This window comes from Poecilia reticulata, linkage group LG10 (genome assembly GCF_000633615.1).
Source record: "Poecilia reticulata strain Guanapo linkage group LG10, Guppy_female_1.0+MT, whole genome shotgun sequence".
Taxonomy (NCBI): domain Eukaryota; kingdom Metazoa; phylum Chordata; class Actinopteri; order Cyprinodontiformes; family Poeciliidae; genus Poecilia; species Poecilia reticulata.
In genome coordinates, this window is record NC_024340.1 from 13695502 (window position 1) to 13722187 (window position 26686).

The following is a 26686-nucleotide window of genomic DNA, read 5'->3' on the forward strand; positions in this document are numbered from 1 at the left end:
ACGATCCTATTCTTCTGAACGGCTCTTTTCTTAAGAGGATAGAATTGGAACCTCATTGAGAGCGGTTCTCTGTTCTTGTAATGCTCTGCATACACTGCAGTAGCTATTATTATTCTACTTAATTAAATATAAATTGGTATTTATTTAATCAGCAAATAAATAAAACATAAGAACAAGAGCACAGCATGCTCGTTGCTCTTTGATTTTTTTCGTCACCAGTCATGGTGTCAGATATTACAGCGGGAGAGAGGGTGAGAACAATTGTGCTTGTTTACTTCTTGCTTCGTTGGTCAGTCTTCATAGTTGAGTGTTTATCGTTGGTGCAGACAGTGGTGGTTTCTGACATTGGCAATATGGGCAATTGACTAGGGCGTTATCTTTTTAGGAATGGCATGAAACCACTGAGGCTTTGCTTCCAGAAATGGAAGCAAAGCAAAACAAAGTTGAATTGATAATGATACTGGTTAAATTTATTTCAGCTCTAAGTGTTTAATAACTAGGTGTTTTAATGGGAATGTGAATCTTTCAGATCAATTTAACAAGCAATTTTGATCGTATTTCACATTTTATTGTGTAATGTAGCGCGGGGCGCTGCTCTTGGTCTTGACTCGGTCCGGACCTCTCTCGGTCTTGATCTCGATTTGGTCTTGGACCCTAAAAGTCTTGGTCTTGTCTCGGTCTCGATACACTCTGGTCTTGGTCTTGACTTGGTCTCGGGTTAGGTGGTCTTGACTACAATATTAGCAATGTGGAGTAAACATGCAATTGAAATCCAGAATTTCTTTGGAAACATCGTTTTTGACAACTTTCTAATAACAAAAGTCGGTATAGTTAGTTGATAGTCAAACTATCAACTAATTGATAGAATGGTAAAGAAAACATGGGTAAACAAGAAAAAAATCACTCAAATATTTAATACTTAAAAACAGTAAACAATAAAGAAAGACTTTAAATAAGTTTAAATATTAAACTTTAAAGTACATTGAAAATTGAATTTGAAAAGTTTTAATAATTTATATATTGAAAGAATAAAGCAGCTTAATTTTAATAACTGATATTTCCGAATTAGATTTTCCGATTGGAATTAAATTATTACTCCTATTATTATTAACGCATTTTACATGCTATCTTGTCAAAGAATTATACCATTGTCTGCTTAAGATAGCAACAATAACTATCTTATAACATTTCTAATAAATCTAATATTAAAGGTTATGATAAAATGTACAAAAACTTGTGGGATGAACTCAGCATGTTTTAATGACCTCTTTACTGTCATGGAGATGAAATAAATCCCAGGCTTTTCAGTAACGGAAAAAAAAAATCTGCTCAATTAGTTAGTGTAAAATCAAAGTCCTTTTTGAAATCTGGGAAGACTGTTAATAGTTCATCTTGTCTGATGTTGACATGAGATGACACCTGTGACACGACCAAACCGGCCTGGGTCGATTAGTTCTCGCAGAACAAATGTGCTCTGCCAGTTGCCACAAGCCTTACTCTTGAACCTCTTGAAACTCTCACAGGATATCATGTTTAATGGGGATCCCACTCTACCTTTAACATGCACCAAAAGACCTCAAGACTCTTCAGAGACCAATAACATTTTGCCATATGTCTAATGTTATGGTGGAGGCCTTAATCTAGTGTGAGGAGTGTCTTTTTAAAAAAATGTCTTAACGTTATTTTCTTAGATATTTTTTATGTGCAGCAATGTCTTGTGAAAATTCTCAGGTAAAATTAAACGGACACACAATGTAGTGTCTTTCTGTTCGGGATGACATCCAGAAATCTCTGAAGAAATGTGGCTGTCAGCTCAGATGAAGGCCAAGATACAAACAAAGACTCTATTACAAGCCAGAAATCAGTATGTCCTTGCTTTTGAAACTCCCACTAATACTTAACAGAACGGCAGTGTGCTTCTCAGATTATACTATGAGAATATTCTGAACTTTTACAAGTTGTTATTAAAGTTGAACTTTTTTACTGTTCTGGGTCTGTCTGAATTAGACCTTACATCTGTCCGGATAGTTTTGTACCTTAAGGAGAACAGCTCCTCAGTGCTTCTACTGAATTGAAGATTTTATTATCATTTTGCATAAGCAGTTGGTGTCAGATTCTTCTGGTCACGTTGTTTGGCAATACTTCCTCATGGTCACCAACTGGGCATTTTACCACTGGCCATGTTTGAAAGTTAAGAACAATTGATATATTGCATGTATAGTTCTGAGATTTAGACATGGCAAAAACTACATAAAGTCCACATTGTGTTTGTGAATTAACCTTGAAACAGTGTGTGTGTGTTGAAAATTACTGCAGTGAATGTACAAATTCTGCAATAAATCATGAGAAATAGGGTGTTCTGCTTTAGATCAGATAACAGTCAAGCTGTGAATGTTTTATTGCTCAGGGATAGCAGCTCAGCATTGTTCTTTTTAAATCGCTCTTTCCTGCAGGCAGCGACGATTCTTGCCTCATCTCTTTTCAGGCACTTGTTTACCCGCATGACTGGATTTGCATACATTTGTTATTGAGGGATTTCTGCATTCTCAGCTTAACATAGAGTTTCCCTTTTCAAACCTGAAGCAGTGGATTTAGACACCTGCTCTGCAGTCTTAAATCACTGAAACGACTCACTGATCATCCTAACATGCTCAGAAACATAAAATAGAATTTTATGAAGCTCAGTGAATATATACAGGTATTACAAAGAAGACAAGCGGCAGTTTTGGAGCTGCAGATCAGTTGTGAATTGACAAAGAAAGATGAGGAAACAAACAAACAGGGCACTGACATGTGAGGCAGCGCTGTTTATCTTCACGTGGTTCTGACAGGCCTTCAGTGCCGCTGAGTGAAAACAGGCAATGTGGGAGAGATGAAGCTTTACCCCCAATTCCCATGTCTTTCCTGCTGAGAGAAACGCACTTTCTCATGTGGCCCACCTGTCTTGTTGTTGTCCTCTCAGCTGGGCTTGTTTGCACCATCGTAAAAGGACAGAACGACTCTCTACAGGGCCTTTCACTCCACTTTTGACCCCTTAGACATCCCTTCACATAACAACGCCTGCACCTCATTTGGCGCTGCCTGACCAAACACTTTGGGGGACTCTCTAAGGGCAGCTGTTGATCCTGACATTTCGTCTGTTTGCATTTGCAATTCAAACAGCCGAGGGCTGCAAAGATGTCAAGGTTGTTTTCCCTGTGTATACAGTTTGAATACTTCTCTAACATTTGAACAATGTATGTCATTCCAATCATCACATTATTTTAGAATTCTTTACTGCTGCTCTTAAAAGGCAGCTCAGATTTGTAAGAGAATATTAGTGAACAAACAGCAAAATAAAAACCAAGGAACACCCCTGCCACGTCTTGGGAGACGTTTTAGAGAGGAGTTCACAGCAAGGTTACAATATATATTAATATTTCAAGGTTTGAACATCTTTAAAGTGAAACTAACCCCCAAATAATTTATTTGTTGGTGATGAACTGTCTAAATAGGTTATGTTTTTGTACAAATTTTGACATTTCCGTGCAATTAGTTTAGTTCAGTGCGCAAAAATGTGGGAAAAGACAGATTAAAAACCTGGTATGTAAATTATTGTGATGAAAAATATAGGTAAGAAAGAAAACACAAAAAACAGATAACATGTAAAACTAAAATCTGAGATTAAACAGCTTTAATTATCCATAACTTATTGTGTGTGTCGTACTTGTTTAGAGAAAAACAGAAGTGGTAAACATTCCAACAGCGATGGCTATTGTTCTCCTAAAAATTGTTCTGAGAGTGGGAGCAAAGTTCAAACCTGCCTCTGTCTCCGTCTGTTGGATTATCAGTCGGGGAGTAAGTAGCGGAAATTGTGAGATTGACTCCTCTAACCTCAGAAAATGTAATGGGGAAGACGATTTCTGGAGCAGTTCAGATACATTTTGTTGATGGATTAAAATTTTCACTGTTTCCTGCCACAGCCATCTGGGCAGCGTCCCTGCAACGATTTCACATATTCTGTCTGCTTGCCGTCTCTTATTAGTTGATTCACTAAACACCTCATATGCAGAGAAACGGTGAAAATGAAATCACTTGTTTGGTTCATGTCCTTCTTTAAGAAATATACATTTTTACTAACATATTCACGAAATTACATTTTCCAAAGATGCTTTTTTTGTCAGGCACACTGCAGTCTTGAATCAAAAAAATGTTTCACCATAAAGTAATTTTGGTTATTAGATTTGGAAACGTAGCCAACAGTAATTAGCTGCATTAGCGAAGTATTCCTGGTAACGATGCAGGAAAATTGCTTAGAGAGAGTGGCTACTGATTTAATAGCATCTTTGGACATCAGACATTTGACACGCAATAAGAAAAAAAATCCTAATAAAATAATACATTTTCTTTATGCCCAAGTTATTTGTACTGACTGGCTGTGGTTTGTTTTTTTCTATCATATTGGGAAACCAAGTTCCTGATTGTTTCACAATCCCAGGGCATAAGAAGTTTGTTACAGGAGGAACTGGTTTTGGTTGGCAAAAAGAAATCCCCTTTTTTCTGTTGTTTGTGTTTAGTTCATCCGTGTTTCCTGCTTTGAAAGTGCACTGTCAATTTATTTTTTATCTCCAATAGGGGGGAAAAAATACAGTTCCCTTATTGAAGGGGGGCCTTATTTGACAAATTAAAAAGGCTTTTCTTGTCAAGGAAACCTTTCTTTTGTTGTTTATAATATTTATATAATAGCGACTGGGAACATCTATTGAATAAAGGGAGGCTCCTATAAACTGATACAAAATGCTTTTGGGCTCAATCTAAAATGGAAATGTCCTGACATGTTTTAGTTCTCTGCATTTTATACAAGGATTATTTTGAAACTGTAAATACGTAAAGAAAAAAAAAAGTTTTTTTTGTTTTGCAATATTAAATAGTGAGAAGTTTCCAGATATTGTGAGTACAAATGCTATTTAATCATTTATGTGTGGACGTGCATATCTGGTTTTATTAGTGTTACTCAAATGTTTCCATTTGTGTCTTAAAATGGTGCTTAGCTTTATTTTTTCTCTTCTCTAAAATACAAACATGACCTTTAAACCTAAACATATTCTTATTCCACACATGAACAAACTTTAAAGCAAGCAAACATGAATGCATTGCATAAGAAAACACAGTAACCATAAAATAAACTGTGTTTACTCAGGTGTGATCGGTTCTGTTTTTCTGCCCCAGACGAGACACAAATGTGCACATATAACTTTCACCTGTCTTTGTTTGTTTAGGTGTAATGTCCACTCTCACTCTTCTGGACTAACACTAACCACACTGATTGTGTCTGTATTCTCAGGTGTTATCAGCACACACTCTGCTCTGGACCGCGAAGAAAAACCCGAGCACAGCATCGAGGTCAGACTCCCATGAACATTTTCATTATTTTCAAACCCACACTAAAACTAAAATCCTGCTACTCTGTAATGCATTGACGTACCACACAATCAATAAATCCATGACACGTTATGTTCTGCAGACTGTTAAAGGCAAGCTGCTGCCTGTTTAACCTCCTGTTTTTAATCCCACTTCTACAGAAAAGCAGCAGGCTTGTGTGCAGAAAACATGGCATCCAGTTGGAATGTTTTAATCAGCTGTAGGGAGGTGTGATAGCAGCAACAGATCACTGTTTGAATTCATCGAGGTGTCCTTTTAAACTCACTCAATATTCAGCAACACACTCTGAAATCTATCAGAGTAGACCATTTCTACTCACAGGAACAGCAGATGTTCAAGCTAACTTTTCTCGATTGGAAATATCTTTACTTTTAGTATTGATCTTGAGCTTCTGAGTTGGAAAACATCTAAGTGACTGATTAATTCTCCATATCAATGTTTTGGCTCTGAAATAAGACATCCTAATTTTTTTGTAACTTGATTGAGTTTACGCAGCAGATTAATGAGTTAATCAAAGAATAGTCGTTGAGGTTTAATGCTACACAAATAAGGAGGTGCTTAAATTAATCTATGTTGGTACCAGTAATTACCAGGTAACAGTTTAATATCCAAATGTCTGGTAAATGTTCGCATCTTCTTGTTTAATTGATGATATGCACAATCCTCAGTTTTTTTTTCATGAAATTACACATTAGCATAATTATACTGCTCATTGCACATATGAAGACAAATAAAAGAGCATATAAAAAAATCTAAATAACCAAAGAACCAAAAACATGAAAACAAATCTATCTAGTTTAGAAATTTAGGTTTAAAATTTGAACAAATATCAAAACATTAAACCTTGCTTTTCTTCTCTTTCAGGTAATCGTATCAGACAATGGATCTCCACCTTTGCAGTCTACTGCCACGGTTGTCATCCAGGTCCTGGACACCAATGACGAAAGGCCGACGTTCACAGACAAACTTTTCCAAGTCAAAGTGCTGGAACAGCGCAATCGTGACGGCAAACAGGAAGTCTGCAGGATAGTCGCACGAGACGATGACGAGGGCTTGAATGCTGCCATCACTTACAAGCTTCAGGATGGCACCGATGAGCGGTTTCACATCAACCCGCTGACTGGAGTGGTGACATCAGAGGGAGATTTCTGGCCAGGGAATTACAGCATCCTAACAGTAGGTGTTCCATGTTGTTTGCGTTGTTAGGAATTTCACAGCCTTTAGCTGTATGAGTGTGACTCAGAGTACAATGCCTTAAAAAAGGGAACTTTTTCAAATTTGGCTATGTTGCAACCAAAGCATGGATGTTTTCTGCTGTGACTTTATGCAGCAGGCCAACAGAAAGTAGTGCTTATTTGGGAAGTGGACACAAAATGACACATGGCTGTCAAATGCTTTGTAAATAAAAATGTGAAGGTCTCCAACTTGACTTTGGAGAGCAATTTAACCCCATTTACTTTGATACCACTAAATGCCTTTTATTGCAGAAGTCACAAAATTTACAAATCTGATTTTATGCATTTTGGTTAAGCATTATTTTTTAACACTTCAATATGAGATCCAGGTAGGAAAACCAGGATCATTTTCAAACTATTATCTGTTAACACTATCAAAGGTCTATGCATTTCTTAACTTTTTATGCAATCAAACTCTGTAGCAACAATTTATCCAACAAAGATTAAAGTCTGAGCAAGAGACGTTATGAGATGCAAACTGTCACAAGTAGAAGGATTTTTTTTAGTTGATTATTCTGACACTGAAGTCAGAAGTTTTAGAAAATTGAGTAAGAAAATGCATAATTACACAGGCATAAAAGCCTTAAAAGCTTCGTGTCATCAAGTCAGCATCACTGCTTACATTGATGGTAAGCGTTAAACATCAGAAAGTTGTTGTCTTTTCACTTTACATAACCAACAAAAGACTTCTCATTTTTACATTTCCAGAGTTTGAAGTGTTTTATGTGAAACAGCAGCAAATCTACTGTTATCTTGCAATATTCCCTAGATGTTCAGTAGCAGTGAGAATTTCTTTTAAAGTTTATATAAGTATGGTAATGTAATAAAGACCCATGATTTATACTTAGTTACTTACAGAAACAAAAATATAGAGAATTGCTTTATTTCTAATTATCAATACAAATTTTGTCGAGATAACTGGCTGCTGTAATTTAACATTACAATGAGCACATTTTCAATAACAACATAATTTGTTTATCAACATAAAAAAATGGGATTATCAGATATCAGTATGTGCTGTAAGTGATTTATGTCAGATTGCAAGCAGAAACATTCTAGTGTCATTAAACCAGATGCAAGCATGCTACTTTTATCATGAAATAGCTTTAGTGACATTAAATTAAATATCTCCATATGTCTCACATATGGAGATATGTGAGACATATCTCCATATGTGCATATGTCTCCACAAAAACATAATTGTTTCTCAAAACTCCTCAGAGTTCTCAGTTTTGTGCAGTTAATTAAAATCCAATCCTGTTCATCATCCAAATATTTATTTTCTTTTTCTGGTCCACACACAATGAGATTAAGTAAATTTTTAGTGTGAACAAACTTCTTCTGTATCTTTCTAGATCGAAGCCACCGATCAGGGCATCCCTCCTCTCTCATCCAAAACTCGACTCGATATTGAGTGGGTCCGCCGTCCACCACCATCCAGCAAACCAATCACATTCGAAGAGCCTCACTTCAACTTCGCTGTCATAGAAACAGAATCTGTCACTCAAATGGTGGGCATCATCGCCATAGACACACATCTCGACTTCCTGCGGTACAACATTGTAGGTGAGTGGACAGACTTAGATTCTCAGCAGAGTATCGATCAAAGCAGCAGAACTGATGAGAAAAGCAGAATGAACTTTGAGTTCTAATGAAGAGTAAGCATCTCAGAAATGAGGCTAAGGATTGCTAAAAGAAAACAAGGTTTTAAAATACTATTAATATTTATTTCTAAATTTGACAAGAAAGAATAGAAAACAAACTGCCTGAAGCTCCAGAAACGAGCATGCACTGATCACCGAGTAATGGCTCCTCATAGATCACAGCGAGTCGCTCCGACTCTGGCTCTGTGTGACATTAAACTCCAGCGACTAGAGGGAAATTATATTTGACATTCAGTGTATTGCAACTTCCACCAGAGTGCTGACTGTGGGAGCTGTGGTTTGAGCTGCAGAAAACAAACAGCTCACAATCATCATCCATCTTTATGAACAGCCTTATAATGTGATGTAGGATATTTTCTAAAGGTCAGCAAAGGGCTGCAATGCTAAGTAATGTTGGAACCTAAGAGTGAAAGGAAGAAAATCAACTTTTACTTCACTGCTTCTAGGAGTTATTGTGGTACTTGTATTTATTTTTTGTATTTAATTTTAAGTTTAAAACTTGTGGGATTTCTAGAGCTGTTGACAGAAAATATTCTTCATGAGGAGAATGTACTATGGAACCATTGCAAAAAACCCAAAAACATATGTACCGATGGAAGAAGATAAGACATTAAAGATCTCTCTCTCTCTAATTACTATCCAGCCTTGAATAATATTGTTGAAGAAAACTAGGTGCTTTGTGAATGTGAAAGTAGGTTGTAGAAAGTATTAACAGCAGGGGTGGTAATAATTAGCTTCTTTCCCACCAAATAAATGTGCTCAAAGTAAGTTTGAGTTTTTTATTCTTTGGTGCAAGATTATGCTAGTGCAATAACAGTATTTTTGCATGTCTTTAATAAGTATACATAGTAAAGCTTTTTAAAACTTTTTAATACTTCTGTGATAGATTAGTATAATGCATGTTTTGAGATTATACTAACAGGAATTATGCATTTTATATGTAATGACAGCCAAGGTTTTTAAACTGCAAGTATACATTTGTAATTTATGTCTTCTCTCTTCTTCCTGCCATTCTATGCCTCAAAGGAAGTTAATCTTCTGGCTTAGCTTACTAGCTTTTATAACTTTTCTTCTTGCAATGTTTAGTCCTCATTGATTTTAGTCCAGTGAAAAGACTCTGATGGCCATCATTAGCCACCAACCATCCCAACTCTTCATAATAGTGTCACTGCATGAGTTTGTTTTTAAAAGCCATATTCCGGTTTACAGTACTGCCCTGCAGGTATCTATTATCGTAATCACATTCTTTTGTTTGTTTCTTTTTTAATTGTGGTTTTTGCTTGTTGGCTTAACACCCTGCTGCCTCTGTGTGCTGTCTGACAGAATCAGGTCAGAGCGATTTCAGCTGTTTCTCTGCTGTTATAAAAACTTGGGCCTTTCACTGTAAACAGTATTTAAAAAGCAGATTTATAAAGTGTCATTTTTTTTTCTCTCAGAAGTTAAAGCACTTCATCCAAACAGTGTGTCTAATTGCACTCTGTTTCTGGGATGTTCTGCCCCCAAGCTGAGAAAATTCTTTGAAAAAATATTTAGGAACAAACACTGGACCATAAATAGGTGAAAATTACAGAATATTGTCTTTAAAAGGTTTTGACGGAGTTGCCATTTTGTTTATTTTTTTCACAGGAAGGTTCATGCATTGAGCAGTTTAATTGGATTTCCTTGAAAATTGGCTCATGATGGCAGAATAGAGCTATGGATAGGTAAAGAGGAGAAACAACGGGCCCTTGTGTCCAGCTGTATTACCAGGTAGTTTCTCTCTGGGAGAGAAAATCAGCAGTAATTCTCGTCTCATCAGCTGCCAAGTCACTATAGGGGAAAGATTTGCGATCTGCCCTTCTTCTTCTCGCCTTCCTTTGCCTCTTACTCCGCTCTGCCCTGAACATTACTGTCACACACACCCTCTCAGAAAATGAAAGGTGTGAAAACCTTCCCAGCTAAAGTGGAAATGAGCCTTCCGGATGTCTCCGGAAGTGCTTGTGAGAGTCGCTCTCTTTGAGCCTCACAGGAAGACGTTTTCATTTTTTCTGCCAAGCAGGGCAGCGTGTGACTAGAAAAGGCCGAAAGCTCCTCCTGTTCGGTTTTCTGTGCAAAGCTCGACCGGTGCCAGAACTCAGCAGATCACAACAAAGACTCGGTGCATCCCACAGAGGACACTCTGCTGCCTCCGAGCTGCTGACATTTGCAGCTGACATTTATTATGTCACAAAGAGAAGGCGTCCTAATCATCCTGAGTGATACTGATAATCAGTATCACTCAGCAATATTAACATAAGTAAAGCAATTTTAACAAACAAACATAAAAAATATAATTTGGCACATGCTGCTATTAGCATATATACTTAAGCAGTTTTGTGGAGTCAACAAGTTTTACTGCTGAATTAATTATAAAATTGCAACAAAAACCAGAGCTTTCCGAATTACCCTCAATAGATGGAGTTTAACTCTCTTTTTCTACTCTTAATATCTACATACATTGAAAGAAAAATACTCCAAAAGGAAGGTGGGATTTATTTGTGTGTGTTAATTTGTTGATTTTGTAACATGAGGGTAGTAATGAGATGCTAAAAGATAAAAACTTTTTTGTATTTCGCTAGCCGGGGTCTGCAACTGCTTTGATTGGTTGGTTTTAAAAGTCGGAGCTAAAGTGTTTGTTGTGTTGCACGATATTTCTGCTGTTATTACCTCTGGAATTATAATTCTTGGCCTGTCACCCGTCATTTCAATCAGGCCACCTTCTCCGCTCCCCCCTCCTCTTTAATTTACTTTTGTGCCACTATCACTACATGATAGGACAGGCTGTCATGTTTCTGTTTTATTTCACTGCGTTCTGATTGCTCTGTAGTCATGTATCTCTGACCTTCATCTCTGCATTGGCATACGAGGGGCTGTTGTATCACAGGATTCCTCTCTCAGGCTGATATGATCCTGTATTTATAGCCCTATTTTGCCTTCCTCCTCTCCAACAGCAGAACACTGATTCCTATCGCTGTTTTTTGGCAGCATTATAACTCACAGGGACAAATAAAGGCTTCCTTAGCTGTCAAAATAACTCAGACACTACCTGTGAATGTGTAAAAACAATAGGTCTGCGACACAAAGTGGGATTGCAAGCATGGATGGTGACATGACTGTTTGTGGACGGATGTGGGCCTCTGGACTGGGGTACCTGCTGGGTTTGCTGTGGTCAATATGAGGGTCACGACCTGCAAAGACAGAAGGATTAATTTAATGTTGACAGACGCTCTAGGGGTGGAGGTCACAACCATAAAGTAAAAATAATTTTGTCACATTATGTTTTTAAGTGTTTTTCAGCCACATTCCTGTGCAGTTATTGGAGAAACATCCAGAGAAATAAATTGGAGATGAAGTCTGGGATCAGGTGTTTATAGCCAGACTCAAGCTAAAACTAATTTATCACGTTTTCACTCCTGCCCCTGACCTTTTCTGCAGATGTTGGATTTATTGGGGTTGTTAGATGTTTAAAATGATAGAAAGGAAAAAGACATTTAATTTGTTTCTAATTGTGCTGCACATGTTGTTTCACCTTTTGTAGGCTTTAAAGAGAATGAAAAATTAACAAGGACAGGGGGGGAAAGTGACTCTTCTTGAAGTGCTCTCTGAATAAAGACCAACAACCTTGAAGATTATGTGTGAGATGGGTTTTGATCAGTTTAAAGAGCGGTACGTCAGAAACTCTTAACAAAAACCTGTTTTTAAATTCAATGTGAATCAGAGCTACAACTGTCACCTGCATATTCCCTTTCTTTTACTAAACCTGACTAAGAACTTTGTCTGCTATAAATTTACTTAATCTGTACATCTAGCTACGTTCTGTCAGAAAAGGAAAAGAGACGTTGATGACCTCACCTTTGAAGCAGCTTTAGTCCTTTATGACTTTAGAAGACTTTTAATAAAAAAATTTTTTTAAAAACTGATCGATCTTCGCTTCTGACACTCACCAGGACTCGAGGCTTATTCTCTCATAAAAATGAGAGAAAATGATGTTTTATCAGCAGGAGGGCCGGTGTGATTCCCTGTGTTCGGATCGAGGGTAACATGAGGATGTTCCCCCTCCTCTCTTGTGCCGAATGGTTCAGACAGGTCAGAAAACCTAGAGCAGACCCTGAAGCATATAGATGACAGGTTTAGAAATTAAAGTTCCCGACATCCTGTCACGGAGGAATTACTGGAGGAAGATGGAGTTGAAAAGGTTGTTTGTCTTCTGGTTATTTTGGCTCACCTTCCTCAACTTACCCTCCAGGGATCATCTAATGCAAACTCAGCTGTTCAGTGGAGCTGTTTTGACTCCTTTTAGAAGTGCTTAACTAAAGAGCATCTTGTAGATAATTCATGATCTACAATATTTTAAAAAAAGTCTATAATAACTAATAGATGTGATTTTTACATTGACCCTGCTCAAGCACAAATCATAAAAGGATTTAATCTTTGTTTAGTCAGTGAACTTTAAGGGCATTTTGTACACTATGAGCATAAATTAAACAGTGGATGAAAACAAGCTCAGCACTTTGTTCAGTGATGAGGTTATTCTGCTCCAAAAGTTTTACTGCCAGATTCCAGAGATCAGCAGAAACAACAGACAATGTTTAGGATATATTGGATCTGGATATGTTTATGGAATCTCTTGTATTGTCAAACAGCTTTTTTGCTGTCCTCATTGTCCTTTGCGTTATTGCATGTAAATCTTTGCAGTGACTCGCAATGACTTAGCTGGTAGGTTATAGACTAACACAAATGCAATCCACACTTCAGATTTTCTTTTAACAATATTTTTTTTAAATTATGTATCTTTTTTCCATTCTATTTCACACTTACATGTAACTTTGAGTCAGTCTACTGCATTAAAACCCAAGAAAGTACATCCATCCATCCATCCATCCATCCATCCATCCATCCATCCATCCATCCATCCATCCATCCATCCATCCATCCATCCATCCATCCATCCATCCATNCATCCATCCATCCATCCATCCATCCATCCATCCATCCATCCATCCATCCATCCATCCATCCATCCATCCATCCATCCATCCATCCATCCATCCATTTTCTTTCACCCTTGTCCCTCAGTGGGGTCGGGAGGGTTCCAAGAAAGTACAATAAAGTTTTTTAATGCTGCGACAATTCAAAATATGGAAAATGTTTGGGTGTATAAATCATTTGATATAAAAAATATTTAAAATCTGACGGGTTTTTGAAATTATTTTTAAGGATTCATCCTCATTCAGAAAGTAAGACAGGCTTCTCTAATCCACTTTTTCTGTTAAGAGACATTTTAATAACATCAAAAGAAAGAGCTTTTATCTTCTGGTCAGAGAGCAAGAAAGATTTAGAACACACATTTTGTTTTCTACTAATATGTAAATTAACTTTTTTGTCCTGGTATAAGATATGTGTGGTCTTCATTATCTTCTATCTTTGTTCCAATCTGCTGGAGTAAAGCCAAGAATTGTCTTGGAAATGACTGATGGGCTTGAAACTGCTCCGCTTGCCTTATTGCTCTGGGGGTTTTGACCCAGATAAACATTTAGAGGATGTATGGAAGGGTAGATGGATAAAATCCTGCTCTGCACATTTTCCCTCACAGTGGATCATCCTTGAAGCCCACAGAATAACAGGAATGAAAGATGCTTTTTGCCTGGCTGGTTCCAGGAGCAAAGGATCCCCCAACCGTGGCAGTGACATCATTTTTGGCTAGAGATGATCAGCAAAGTGAAAAATTGTCCCCACAGAACATTTTCTTCTCTGTCTGCTGAGACTACAGGTCATGATGTGCGAAAGTGTGTCCAGTCTTGAATGGCTTCCAAATTTAAACCAGTCAGTCAGTCTGGTTTCTGGTTCTAGATATTTCAGTTTGATCATTGAGTTGTAACTGAGAAATACTCCTTGCTGTGGCCCGATTAGTTTTGCGTCTGTTTCAAACAATTCTTTGACCAAGTGTGCACAATAAAAGTTGAGAGAATAAAGATAAAAAGAAATCTGAAATAATTGTCTTTATACCCGCTTGATATAAATTGCAAAGGTTGATAATAAACACCATCTGGCTGAGCAGCCGTTAGGTTTACCTCTCTCATGTATGTGCACACAACATGCTGAGAGAGAGAAAGACGTGAAGCAAGACAAATCAAGGGGGGTGCAGGATAAAAAGGGAAATATGGAGCATTAAAAAGAAGAGTGGTAGAGAAGTGATGGAGGAAAGTAAGAGAATGAGAGCTGAAAGCAGATGGTGGGAGTGAGTCAGAAAAACTGGAGATTAAAATCACAGTATGTTAGATTATTAAGAGATTTGTGACAAAGAAAACAAGCCCACTCGCAGATAAATCAGGATACAGCCGGGATTAAAAGTAAACTGTGAATACTGTGGTGCAAATTACAAAAATAACACATTTATACACATAATGGGGATTAAAGTGGTGGAAACAAACTTTTCTAAGCCAGGCAATAAACAAAGAGAAGATTTTTGATTTACACCGATTTACAAATTGCTGTTGACAATTTTGTTGTCAACAACAAAATTTCGAATTAGGTTTCCGAAGCATTGTTTTACCTCGGTCAGTTCAACCAAAACTACCAGACAAGGATTTATTTCAATTCCACATGGTGTTACAATTTGAACAGCACTTTAATGCTTTAAAAGCACAAATTGACCTATACAGATGTAATTTTGCCATTGATTTCAAAAGGAACTGTAAGCTGTACACTACCACTAGACTGTGGGTGTTAGATGGTAGCAAGTTTAAGAGTAGTAATATTTTGAGTGGGCCTCTCTGGATACTCTGGCTTACTCTCACATTCCACAATCACGACTGTTAGGATAATTGGTCTCTAAATTGTCTTTAGTTGTGAGTATGTGCATCATTGTTGGTCCTGTGTCTCTGTGTTGCCCTATGCAGCTCATTCTCAGTTCCTCCATCCTGTCTAATCTTGTTACTTCCCTGTGGTCCCTGGTTCCTGTGATTATTTTAATGGTTCTGCTCTAACCTATTGTGCTTCTTGTGATTTTTCTATTTTTTTTTCCCTGTAATTTTTTCATTAAACATTTTTTAATATAATATTGGTACAACCTCAAACTCACATCACAACAGTCCCTGCAGCTACACACCTGAATCAAATGAATGGTTTGTGACTAGAACTTTGTAAAACTATTAATATTTGTTAACCTCAAAATAATACATAATGTAGTAACATTGTTAAGCTGAGACTTAAAACAGCTGCATTCAAATCCCTTTTCACTGAAGTAGAACTGCTTGTCATATGTCTGAACATGTATTTAAGCGTTTATTATGTGATTAGGTTTTTATGGCTTGCAGAAACTGCAAAGACGAGACAAACTGTTTCCGTGTTCAAACAGATCCCTCATTTAGCATGCTTTTACTCACACATGCTTCAGCAGATAAGATAAAGCATATCAACCGTTTGAGACTGCTTAGGCATCTGATAAGCTTTAATCTGTGCATAAACTAGACTATCTGGATTATTTCTCATGACTGAGCCAGTTCTGCTTTAATGCAGAGCCGTTTCACTATTAATTCTGGGAATAACAGTATTGATAGCCAAAAGTTAAGACAACTTTTGGCTGTTTTAAGTTTCAGCCAAAAGTTGAGTAAATTCAGTTTTAAAATTTAGAGAAGATGTCTAAATCATATTCACTTGTGTGATATTAAAACTTTACTCAATTACATGACCTCAAATAACAGCAAAGCATCTTTAACTATTTGACCTTTCTGAATATCATTCACTGGAATTTATGAAACTCAATTTTTACAAGTGAACAGCAAACCAGTAATAAGTCATGTGAAGCATATGTTGCTTTTTTCAGTTTTTTCACCTCAGGATGCAAAGAAAAGGGTAGAAAAGTGTTAATCGGCTCTGTTTCTTCAATATGTATTTAAGACAAACCAGCTGCTGAGACTTTCTCATTAAGCAGGTTTTTTTGGGGGAAGAGGGAGCTGAACCTGGATAACACTGTCAGTAAAATATGGGCTACAATTATTAACTACCTCCAACTGACATGAGTCAGTGTTGCAAGATGAATTAAACCCAGTAGCATCATCCCTAAATGTTTGCACTCACTCAGACTCAGGTTGGAGGAGTAATAGCGGTTTAAAAATTAAGGACAGAGATATTAATTACGGCTCTTGCAGAGGATCCTGCAATTTGTCAGATCCCAAAGGACGATAAGATATGCTTTATTCCTGCAGTCTGTCAGATATTATGTCTTGAGGTTGTCTTTAATCATGTCTGCTCTTGATTTAGTATCTAAATCTGCAAAATATCTCATATCTCTTCTACTGTCATTTTTATGTCTGTTGTTGTGCTTACCAATGTCTAAACCATGGCTGAGAACAAATTATCACCTGCATCAGAACAGCAGTGTTTCACTACGAAACCATGACCACTCTTATACCAACGGATAGATGGATGGATAGCTATGCCTTTAAGTTTTGTTGTTTTTCCTTGTTTCTTAGGTGGTGATGAAGACAAAGACTTTGACATCCAAAGAAACGTAGGGACGATCTCAATCGCCAGAAAACTCAATGCCGCTCGCCGCTCCAACTACAACCTGACAATAGAAGTCACAGATGGCCACCGTAGCGCCACCACACAGGTTAGAAAATATAAAACAATAAAAATAAAAAGCAAACCACAAGAAGCAGTGTTAACACATAAAACAAACAAAAACACATTTCTAAAACGTAAATTAAAAACTCTTAAAAGTTCCTATTATTCTCAGCCGCAACCATAAAACACCTTTTAACTTTTACTTTTTTTTGTGCTTTGATGTGTCCGGATCAAAGACATCTGAAGCATGGTATTATATGAAAACTGAAATTTTCTATATTGTCTGCTCTGCCTGTTTTAAGCCATAGCAGAAACTTTTCCTTTCTCCTCTTACATCTGTAACCAGAAAAGACAGTTGAACTGACATTTCTGTTTGATCAAATGAGACATTTTACATGACTTATAAGGTTGTTTTTTCCTCTATTTTTAAAGTTGTGGTGGTTCAAACTAACAAACAAACGCTGAATTTGTCTAGATACCTTAATTTCATAAATCTTTAGCAGCTGATCAGGTGCTGCAGATGATAGATCTTTCATGATTTTTCTTCTTTCATTTTCAAACCTGTGTCCAATCTGCAGGCCAACATCCGTGTGTTGGACATGAATGAACACCGGCCCGTCTTCCTGAAACCGCTGTATGAGGTGAGAGTTGATATTTAATTAGAGAATAATCCTCCAAAGGTCATGCATGAGTGCTTATATTGGGGATGTTGAGATGTAAAGCACCAGTAGAGACGCGTCAGCAGAAATTGAATATAATACAAGTTTAGACAGCCATTGATGTTGAAATGTCTGTCTAAAGAATATAAGTAAAAGCAAACATTAAAGAAAACCAAGATTTACGATGTGTTATTCTTTCAAAAGCTTGATGTAAATAGTATTATTTTAAGCTGAAATTCCTGTCTACATTTCATCCAGAAAGGCTATGACCTGCCTTGCTGGATTTCCTTACAGAAATCTGAAATGTGTTAGATTCTCAGTTGTGCCCTTAAGTACAGGATCTTTGTGGATAGATCCAGAAAGAGATGAAAAACTGAAAGAGATCACTGTTTAAGACAGGCTTTACTCCAGGTAAAAAAATAAAATAATACAGAAAATAAAAAAGAGACAGTTTTAGTACAGCAGCTTTTCGCCCAATATCTGTATAGAAACTGAAGAAGTTTCTGTTAGAAGTTTCTGACTTCCATAGAAAGATGTTTTGTGGATATTTCGTGATTTGCTAAATGTGTATAATTTGCTGCTTTTTGTCATGCAGCTTGTCATGCAGTTTGTCATGCATATTTCATCATGTGAAAAAGAAGAAAGGTTCTCTTTCTGTGCTCTTTCATCAATTGCTTAACAAAATTTGGAAAACTGAGGCCTTATAAAGCATTTGGTTCTTGAATTTGAGATGGAAAATTATGAATAACCTGGGTATGTCTTTGAGACGGCAAGGAAAGATTTAAAAAAGCTACGTTCTATGTTTTCTGACAACTTTACAACACTGTCATTTCTCTGTCTGCAGATGAGCTGACTCTTTTAGCTTGATATTCCTCTTCAGCTCTACTCCCTTTTTACCTTTCTTCTTTATAAGAACCATCAAGAATCAAAACACAGTGTTTCCAGACTGCTTTGTCAGACTGCTCACCTCATCTGCTCTTGTCCTTAAGGTGAGGGTTCCTGAAGACACGTCCCTGTGGAAGGACATCCTGCAGATCAGCGCTAAGGATGATGACACCAACAGCAACCTGCTGTTCTCCATCCACAGCAGCCTTCATCCGGACAGCACCAAGTTCTTTCACCTGGATCCAAAGAATGGCATTCTGGTGATAAAGGAGAAGCTGGACTTCGAGAAGATCTCTATTCATACACTCATCATTATGGTAACCATTTATTATGTAATGACAAAAAGTTCCTTTTGAAAGTTTTGAATTTTGCACTGATGGTAGACTGGTGAGATTTAAATGGTAAAATGTATGATTATGTTAATATTTTGTTTTTATAATTAAATTTTCTGTATTTGTTGCAAAACAACAACTATTTATTGTTAAAATAACACTTATGTTTGATAAAATATGTCAGGTATTAAAAAAATAGAAATATTTAAAACACTAAAGATTTTGGTTAAAAAAATGTGTAGCTTAATAAAAATATAAAACAAATAGCAAAACAAAGAATTTATTTCTACTATATTGAATGACAACCTCTTAATTTTATTTTGTTTTTTAAATAAAACCTTGTTATAGTGTTTGGTTTGGGAATGTAGGGGCCTTTTACCTCTTCACACGCTGCAATGTTAACTCTCTTCTTCAGGTGCGTGACCAGGAGATTCCAATGAAGAAAAATTTTGCAAAAGTGGTGATTCATGTGGAGGACTGTAACGACCACTCTCCAGCTTTCCTCAGCCCCCGTTATGAAGCTAGCATCTCTAATCTGGCCCCTGCGGGCTCTGAGGTTGTCCGAGTCAAGGCCCTAGACAAGGACATGGGGAGCAATGCAGACATCAGCTACTCGCTGCACTCTGGTGAGTTGCCCAGGCTTATTTTTATATTTTATCTGCGTTTACTGCTTTTCACCTGAACGCTGCTTCACATTCATTTAGCTATACAAACCTGCTCCTGGGAGATGTCTCTGTTGCATCTGCAGTCTTTAAATCTTTCACACTGGGTTGTTTGGGATTATAGCGGATCACGAGTAATCAAAGATCGGGGGAATGTGTGAGACAGAGAATGATGCTTCAATGCCAGCTGCTGCAGTCGAACACATTGTTGATTTAGTGTTTTATACAGCAAACGGCATCCATCTTTGTAATTGTCTTATCTCAGATTCACGCTTGTGAAGTTAAAAATGACCACTGGTGTGAGATAAATGTCACTGCTCCCAGAACAGTTTTTAAAGTTTAAGAGACAACAGAAGAATCAATGAGATAATACTGTTATCACTGAACACCGTGAAAAATAAAGTAAATAGTTTTTTTTTTCTGTACCTATTTTTATATAAAAATGACTTAATCATCAAAATCTAAAATTAGGAAGGTTTTTTTATGTGTAACATAGTATGTCTTACCTTTCTGCAGGTAACATTGACAACATCTTCTCCATTGATCCTGAGCTGGGCTCCATCAGCGTTTCCAAACCCCTGGACCTTCAGCCTCAGGACCAATTCCACATAACAGTAAAAGCCAATGATCAGGGTTTCCCTCAACGTTCTGACCTCTGCTCTGTCCACATCCACATCCGCATTTCTGATCAAACGCCACCCATCTTCCCCGCGGATGAATATTTAACAGAGGTCAGTGAACTAAGAGCTCCTGGCACTCCAGTGGTCACCATCTCTGCCTCCAGCCCATCTGCAGTGCATTATGGTATAGAGAGTGGAAACTTAAATGACACATTTCATATCAACCCCTACACTGGCTTGATTTCCACCAAACGATATCTTGATTTTGAAATCTGGGAGTCCTACAAGCTCAAAGTTACAGCTTCCACAACAGCTGGAGCCATGTCCAAGACTCTGGTCCATATCTATGTGATGGATGAGAATGATAACGCTCCTGTATTTCAGCAGAAGGAGTACTTGGGTCAAATCAGTGAATCAGCTCCTATAAACAGCATAGTGACGGGGAAAAGAAGTGCACCACTGGTCGTTCAGGCATTTGATGCAGATCGAGATTCAAATTCTCTGCTGACATATCTGATCCTTGAACCTGAAGCGCAGAAAGTTTTCAAGATTGACCCAAGTATGGGTACCATCTCTTTAATTTCACCAGTTGACTTTGAAGCCAAAGCCGAATATCACCTCACAGTACAGGTGAAGGACTCAGGGGAACCATCACTGTACGCAGCAGAGCCTGCCAAGGTCACTGTACGTGTCCTGGACCTTAATGACTGCGCGCCACAATTCACCGCCTCTGTGTATGAGTCATCTATCATTGTCCCAGCAGTCAGAGATACTGAGGTTGTACGTGTCATGGCCCATGATGGAGATTCAGCAGTCTCATACAGCATCTCTGAGGGCAATCTTCACAATGCCTTCTCGATTGATCCCAATACCGGAGTCGTAACTGTGAGCAACGTGTCCGAGTTGAGGTCATTTTACCAGCTGATTGTCAGAGCTTCAGATGGCCTCTTTAAAGATTCAGCCACTGTCAACATAAATGTAACTGAGCTGATGCCAAGTGATCTAGAATTTCAGCATAAAATTTACTCAGCAAGCATTGCAGAAAACTTAAATACAGTGAAAACTTTGGCAGCACTAAAAGTCTCAGGGTGCTACCTGAATGAGCCTCTTTTATATTCGGTCATCAACCCCATGGGAAGGTTTACTATTTCCCAAATGTCAGGGGTTCTTGAAACCACCGGCATTCCTTTTGACAGAGAGGAACAAGATATTTATGACGTAGTGGTAAAAGTTGAAGACACCAGAACCCCACGCAGAACAGCAACAGCTCAAGTCAAAGTTTTTATAGATGATGTTAATGACAATTCTCCACAGTTTCTAAATTTGCCTTTTTCAATGATGATTTCTGAAGACTCCGAGCCAGGAGATGTTTTGTACCAAGCAACAGCCATTGATAAAGATCTGGGTGAAAATGGATCGATCATGTATTCTCTGGAGGAGGATTTTGACCTCTTCAGGATAGATCCAGATGTGGGTGATGTATCTCTTCAAAGACCTCTTGATTTTGAAGCCCTGAATAAATACATGTTGACTGTTGTGGCTTCAGATGATGGCCTGCCAAGTCATAGTACCACTGCTCAGCTCACTATTCAAGTAAGGAACAGAACCAATCCAGTTTTTCAGACTCTTCTTTATCCACTGAGAGTTCCTGAAAATGTTCCCCCATTCACCACCATTCTGCATGTTCAGGCCAGAAACCCTGAGGGATATCGACTCATCTACAATCTTGAGGAAGAAAATGCTTCAAAGCATTTTCACATTGATTTTAAGACTGGAGTTCTGACCATAACCAATCCTCTGGATTATGAGAGCCAGAAAATGCATTTCTTGACAGTTCGAGCTACTGACTCTGTCACCGGAGCGTTCTCAGAGGCGTCTATTGAAATTGTAGTGGAGGATGTGAATGATAATCCACCACTTTTCCCACAGCTGACTTACAGTGTGGACATTGCCGAAGGGCTTCCAGTCAGGACCTCTGTGATCCAACTCAATGCGACGGACAAAGACTCTGGCAGAAATAAAGATTTGACTTACTGGATCGTTAAAACTGAGGGAAACGAAACTGATTTCTTTGAGATCAATCCTAAAACTGGATTGATTATCACAAAACAGGTTCTGGATCATGAAGACATTGAGCGGTTTAACTTGAAAATCAGAGCCATTGACAATGGGACTGTGCCTCTCAGTAGCGAGGTGATGGTTTTAGTAAATGTCACTGATGTCAATGACAATCCTCCTGATTTTGTCACTTCTCAGTATGAAGCTACTTTAGATGAAATGGCCAAATGTGGCCACATTGTTATTAAAATTCAAGCTTCAGATCCTGACTCTGAAGACCTCAATAATCTCAAGTACAAAATAATTTCAGGTAACAAGGATCGATACTTCAACATCAATGAATCCTCAGGGATCATCTCCTTTTCCAACGTTTGCAAGAGGAATCTAGATCCTTACTACAACCTGACTGTGGCTGTATCCGATGGAGTGTTTCAGAAAACTGCCCCAGTTAGTATTGACATGATTAACAGCAACAGGCACAGTCCTTACTTCAAAAAGAGCATCTACGAGGCAGAGCTGGCTGAAAATGCAGAAGCAGGAACTCGCGTTATCCGACTGGCAGCTATTGATCCCGATGATGGGCCATACGGAAGTGTGGACTACACCATCATCAACAAACTTGCTGATGAGAAATTTGCCATCCTCAAAGACGGTCAGATTGTTACAACTCAGCCGCTTGACAGAGAAAACCCCACCCAGAAAGTGATAGCAATAAAAGTGATGGCAAAGGATGGTGGTGGAAAAGTGGCCTTTTGCACAGTCAAAATTATTCTCACAGATGAGAATGACAATGTGCCTCAATTCAAAGCATCAGAATACCAAGTCTCAATTCAATCAACTGTAAATAAAGGCTCTCCTGTCATTCAGATTATGGCTTATGATGCTGATGATGGTAAAAATGCAGATGTGACCTACACTGTGGATGAAGCTGAGGAAGTTGTAGAAGACGTCATCGAAATCAACCCTTTCACAGGAGTGGTCAGTGTGAAGGAGAGTCTGGTTGGAATGGAGAACAAGATCTTTAACTTTAAAGTGAAAGCTCGTGACGGCAGCCTCCCTTTTTATAACTCCACTGTCCCTGTTCAGCTGAAGGTGGTTCCTCCAGAGGTTCCCCTGCCAAAATTCTCAGAACCACTCTACACCTTCTCTGCTGCAGAGGATTTTCCCATCGGATCGGAGATTGGTTCAGTGAGGGCCGACTCTGACATGCCTCTCATTTACAGTCTGGTCAATGGGAATACTGTGGAAAGCAATAAAGACAAAGTTTTCAGCTTGGACCAGGAAAGTGGCACTCTGCTACTACAGAAGACCATAGACCATGAAAAGACAAAGTGGTACCAGATAGATGTGATCGCTCAGGGGAACCATAACGGGACAGACGTTGCATCGCTGGTCTCTGTTAGCATCCAGGTCCAGGACGTGAACGATAACCAGCCCATGTTTGATGCCAGCCCATATAGAGCCTTCCTGGCAGAAAATATGCCTGCTGGAACCACTGTTATTCAGGTGAGACAAACCAGGCTTTATTTTATAGGTTTACTTCTTCCAATGTATTGAATGCATTTAATAGACCAGGGTCCTCTGAAGTTCAAGGAAATGCCAAAGTTCTTGTTGAACAGAGAAGCATGAAATGGTGTCTAGTACAGTGAGACATTTGCATGTCTACTTCTTATACGTGGACTGGACATAGATATACCTTTTCTTTATAAGATATCTGGATAAATTATAAGGAATGTTGAGAAAACTGGGTATGAATAAAGGTCTAGGAAACAACTACATCCCTGAAAAAACTTTTAAAAAGACATTCGAGTAGGTTCTGGTGTTTTACTTGAAATGTTTAGATATACAGTCAATGTAGCTATCTTTGAAAGTTATTGCCTTTTTTCTTGTTTATCTGACACCTAGAGATCTTAGCATTTACTTTAACCTCCACATAAGTGTTTTACCATCCATGTCACAATAGAGTTTTGCACAAAATATGCTAATGAGTCTCTGACCTCTAGGTGACAGCCAATGATCCAGACGCAGACACCAATGGCATGGTTACCTACAGCTTGGAGATGCTGCCTGATGACACTGAGATTGACATCAATGAGGTGTTTACCATTGAAGGAGAAAGCGGCTGGATCACCACTCTACGGGAAACAGACTGCGAGACTCTCAGACTCTACAAGTTCAATGTGGTTGCCACAGATCATGGAGGAGATGTCAAGCTATCGTCCAGCGTCCTCGTGGAGGTGATGGTGACAGACGAGAATGACAACGCACCGAAATTCACGGAAGATGTATACCACGGTTCAGTGGTGGAGAATGCCACCCCGTTTGAGCCAATTGTTTCAATGACGACCACAGATGCTGATGTGTCCCTGGAGAACCGCTTGGTGACATGTTATATCACAGGTCTGTATATCTGACTCACAGTTTGCTTTACTGCACTGTGGAATGCGGATATCTGCTCAAGCAAGCATAAATGTTTTCATCAGTGAAATCACTTTTTTGCTCTGAAGATCTGCTGCACTGTGGGATTTATAAAGACATTAATAAGGCAAAATGAAAATCTGTGTTAATCACCCTCAACTGAGTCACATTATTCCACCTCCAATTAATCCCAAAGTGGAACAGAGAGACAACACAGGAATACCAACTGGATGCCCTGCAGCTAACAACACGAACACAGCCTTGAATTAATGCAAATCCAAGACAGTTAAACTTCTCTGAAGGAGCTCTGACACAGAGATGAGTGTTTGTGCTGGAATTATTTACAATGGAAGGGCTCAGCTTAGGCAAAGTCTCAGTTGTCACAAAAAAAATATATATTAAAACCGCCCAAAACACTGTTAATTTATTTAAGGTTTGTCTTATTCTAAATCAATAAGAATTCGTTATTTTCACTGTTGATTTCCAGTTTGCAGGGCAAATGTTTTTTCTTTGTTTTGTCTGAAGACCACAGTACAAATAGTACTAAAAGGAGTTTACTTCTTTCTTTGTTAATGTCTGAACACTTAATGTCTTACATCATAACAAAAACAGTAAATAGTATACTCATATTCTCATTCTTTTAACAGCTATTACACAAAATCTGCACAAAAACATGCAACAGCCACAAAGATGTAAAACTGGAAATGTGCTAGTGACAGTACATAGATATTTTTCTAAAGTAAAGCTTTGATTTGACTTTTTATTGTTATTAAAGCTTCAACGGCAAATAAACTTTCTACATTTTGCTGTAGAAACACAACTTGCACATAAAAATGTAACAAAAAAAAGGAAATTAAATGCATGTTCCTGTAAAAACTGGGAGCATGTCAACTTAATTTGTGACATTTCCATTCTAATGTTAACATTATAAATTAAATCAGCATAAATTATAACTCATAACAATGAGTTATGAGTTATAACTTATAACAATTAATGTTGGTGTTTGTGGAACAGAATCCACTTAATGTTTTATATCTGCCAAAGAAAACCTGTGGTACAGCTAAACAATTTAATTCAATTTAATTGCAATACCTGAATGGCAGCTCGAGACAGTTTCTTTCTTGAGGTTAAACGTTTTGTTTTTGTAAGAAACCTTTTGTTCAGCCTTAGCCAGCACACATCACCTGTCCGACAAGGTGTGTTCGACAAAGGCAACAAACAAAATCAGTTACAGAATCTAAGATTGCAAGTGTAATGTAGAAAAAAAACATCAATCTCAAACAACATTAGCAGGACAGTAGCATATAGGAAACAATCGGAGAATCACAAATAATTTTCAGCTGCAATGACAATCGAATCGTCAGATTCAAAAACATGATGCGGCTTCTTTTTTTTTTTTCGTCTTGCAGACGGAGACCCATTGGGCCAGTTCGCCATCGTCCAGGAGGACGAAGGTCAGTGGGGTCTGATTGTGAAGGAGAGCCTGGACCGAGAGACCAAAGGCAGATACACATTACGGGTGACTGCCACTGATGGGAAGTTTGAGGCTCCAGTTACTGTTCACGTTCATGTTTTGGACAGCAACGACAACAGTCCAGTTTGTGAACAGGTGAGTCATTTCACGGCATCACTGACAGAAGGCTGTTGCTTCTCAGATACTGTGTTGATCCGCTCAGCAAATTCGCTTCACTGCTAGGATCTACTGAATGGTTAGGCAGTCCCAGATTTATTGTTAGGATCCTCTTTCACAAGGGATTACAAAGGAGGAGTGCTGTTTTTACAGCAGTACTTGTGCTATTGCACGAAATGTTCATAAAAGATGTCAAGGACAATTTAAAAGTTGAACTTTAAACTTTGGTCTTTAAAACAATGTTTAAAAAGTCTCCTTTTACATTGAATGTCGTCTCATACAAAGTGAGGTACATTTCCTCTTATACGGGAAAGTAAGAGAAAAAATATTTATATAGCTGCCATAGAGTGCATTAGAAAGTACTGGAGACCCACATATATATGGGGTGATTTTATATACTATTTTATATACTATATATATATAAAATTCCCTTCTCACCCTCCGTGGGTGGTCTGTTTCATCCTCTGAGCTCGGGTCCTCTACCAGAGGCCTGGGAGCTTGAGGGTTCTGCGCAGT

At 38.2% G+C, this 26686-nt stretch overlaps 1 protein-coding gene across 1 annotated transcript in view; it reads left to right on the forward strand.

Annotated features, from left to right (window-relative positions):
* The window catches only part of fat2 (FAT atypical cadherin 2), a 98425-nt gene that overhangs the window by 25129 nt on the left and 46610 nt on the right, over positions 1-26686 (forward strand). Inside the window, exons 4-13 of the mRNA XM_008420846.2 lie at positions 5324-5382; positions 6286-6597; positions 8012-8222; positions 16813-16952; positions 17485-17547; positions 18555-18767; positions 19198-19408; positions 19961-23628; positions 24126-24522; positions 25950-26149. Coding sequence (XP_008419068.1) covers positions 5324-5382; positions 6286-6597; positions 8012-8222; positions 16813-16952; positions 17485-17547; positions 18555-18767; positions 19198-19408; positions 19961-23628; positions 24126-24522; positions 25950-26149 — 5474 coding nt within the window. The remainder of the gene's footprint in view (positions 1-5323; positions 5383-6285; positions 6598-8011; positions 8223-16812; positions 16953-17484; positions 17548-18554; positions 18768-19197; positions 19409-19960; positions 23629-24125; positions 24523-25949; positions 26150-26686) is intronic.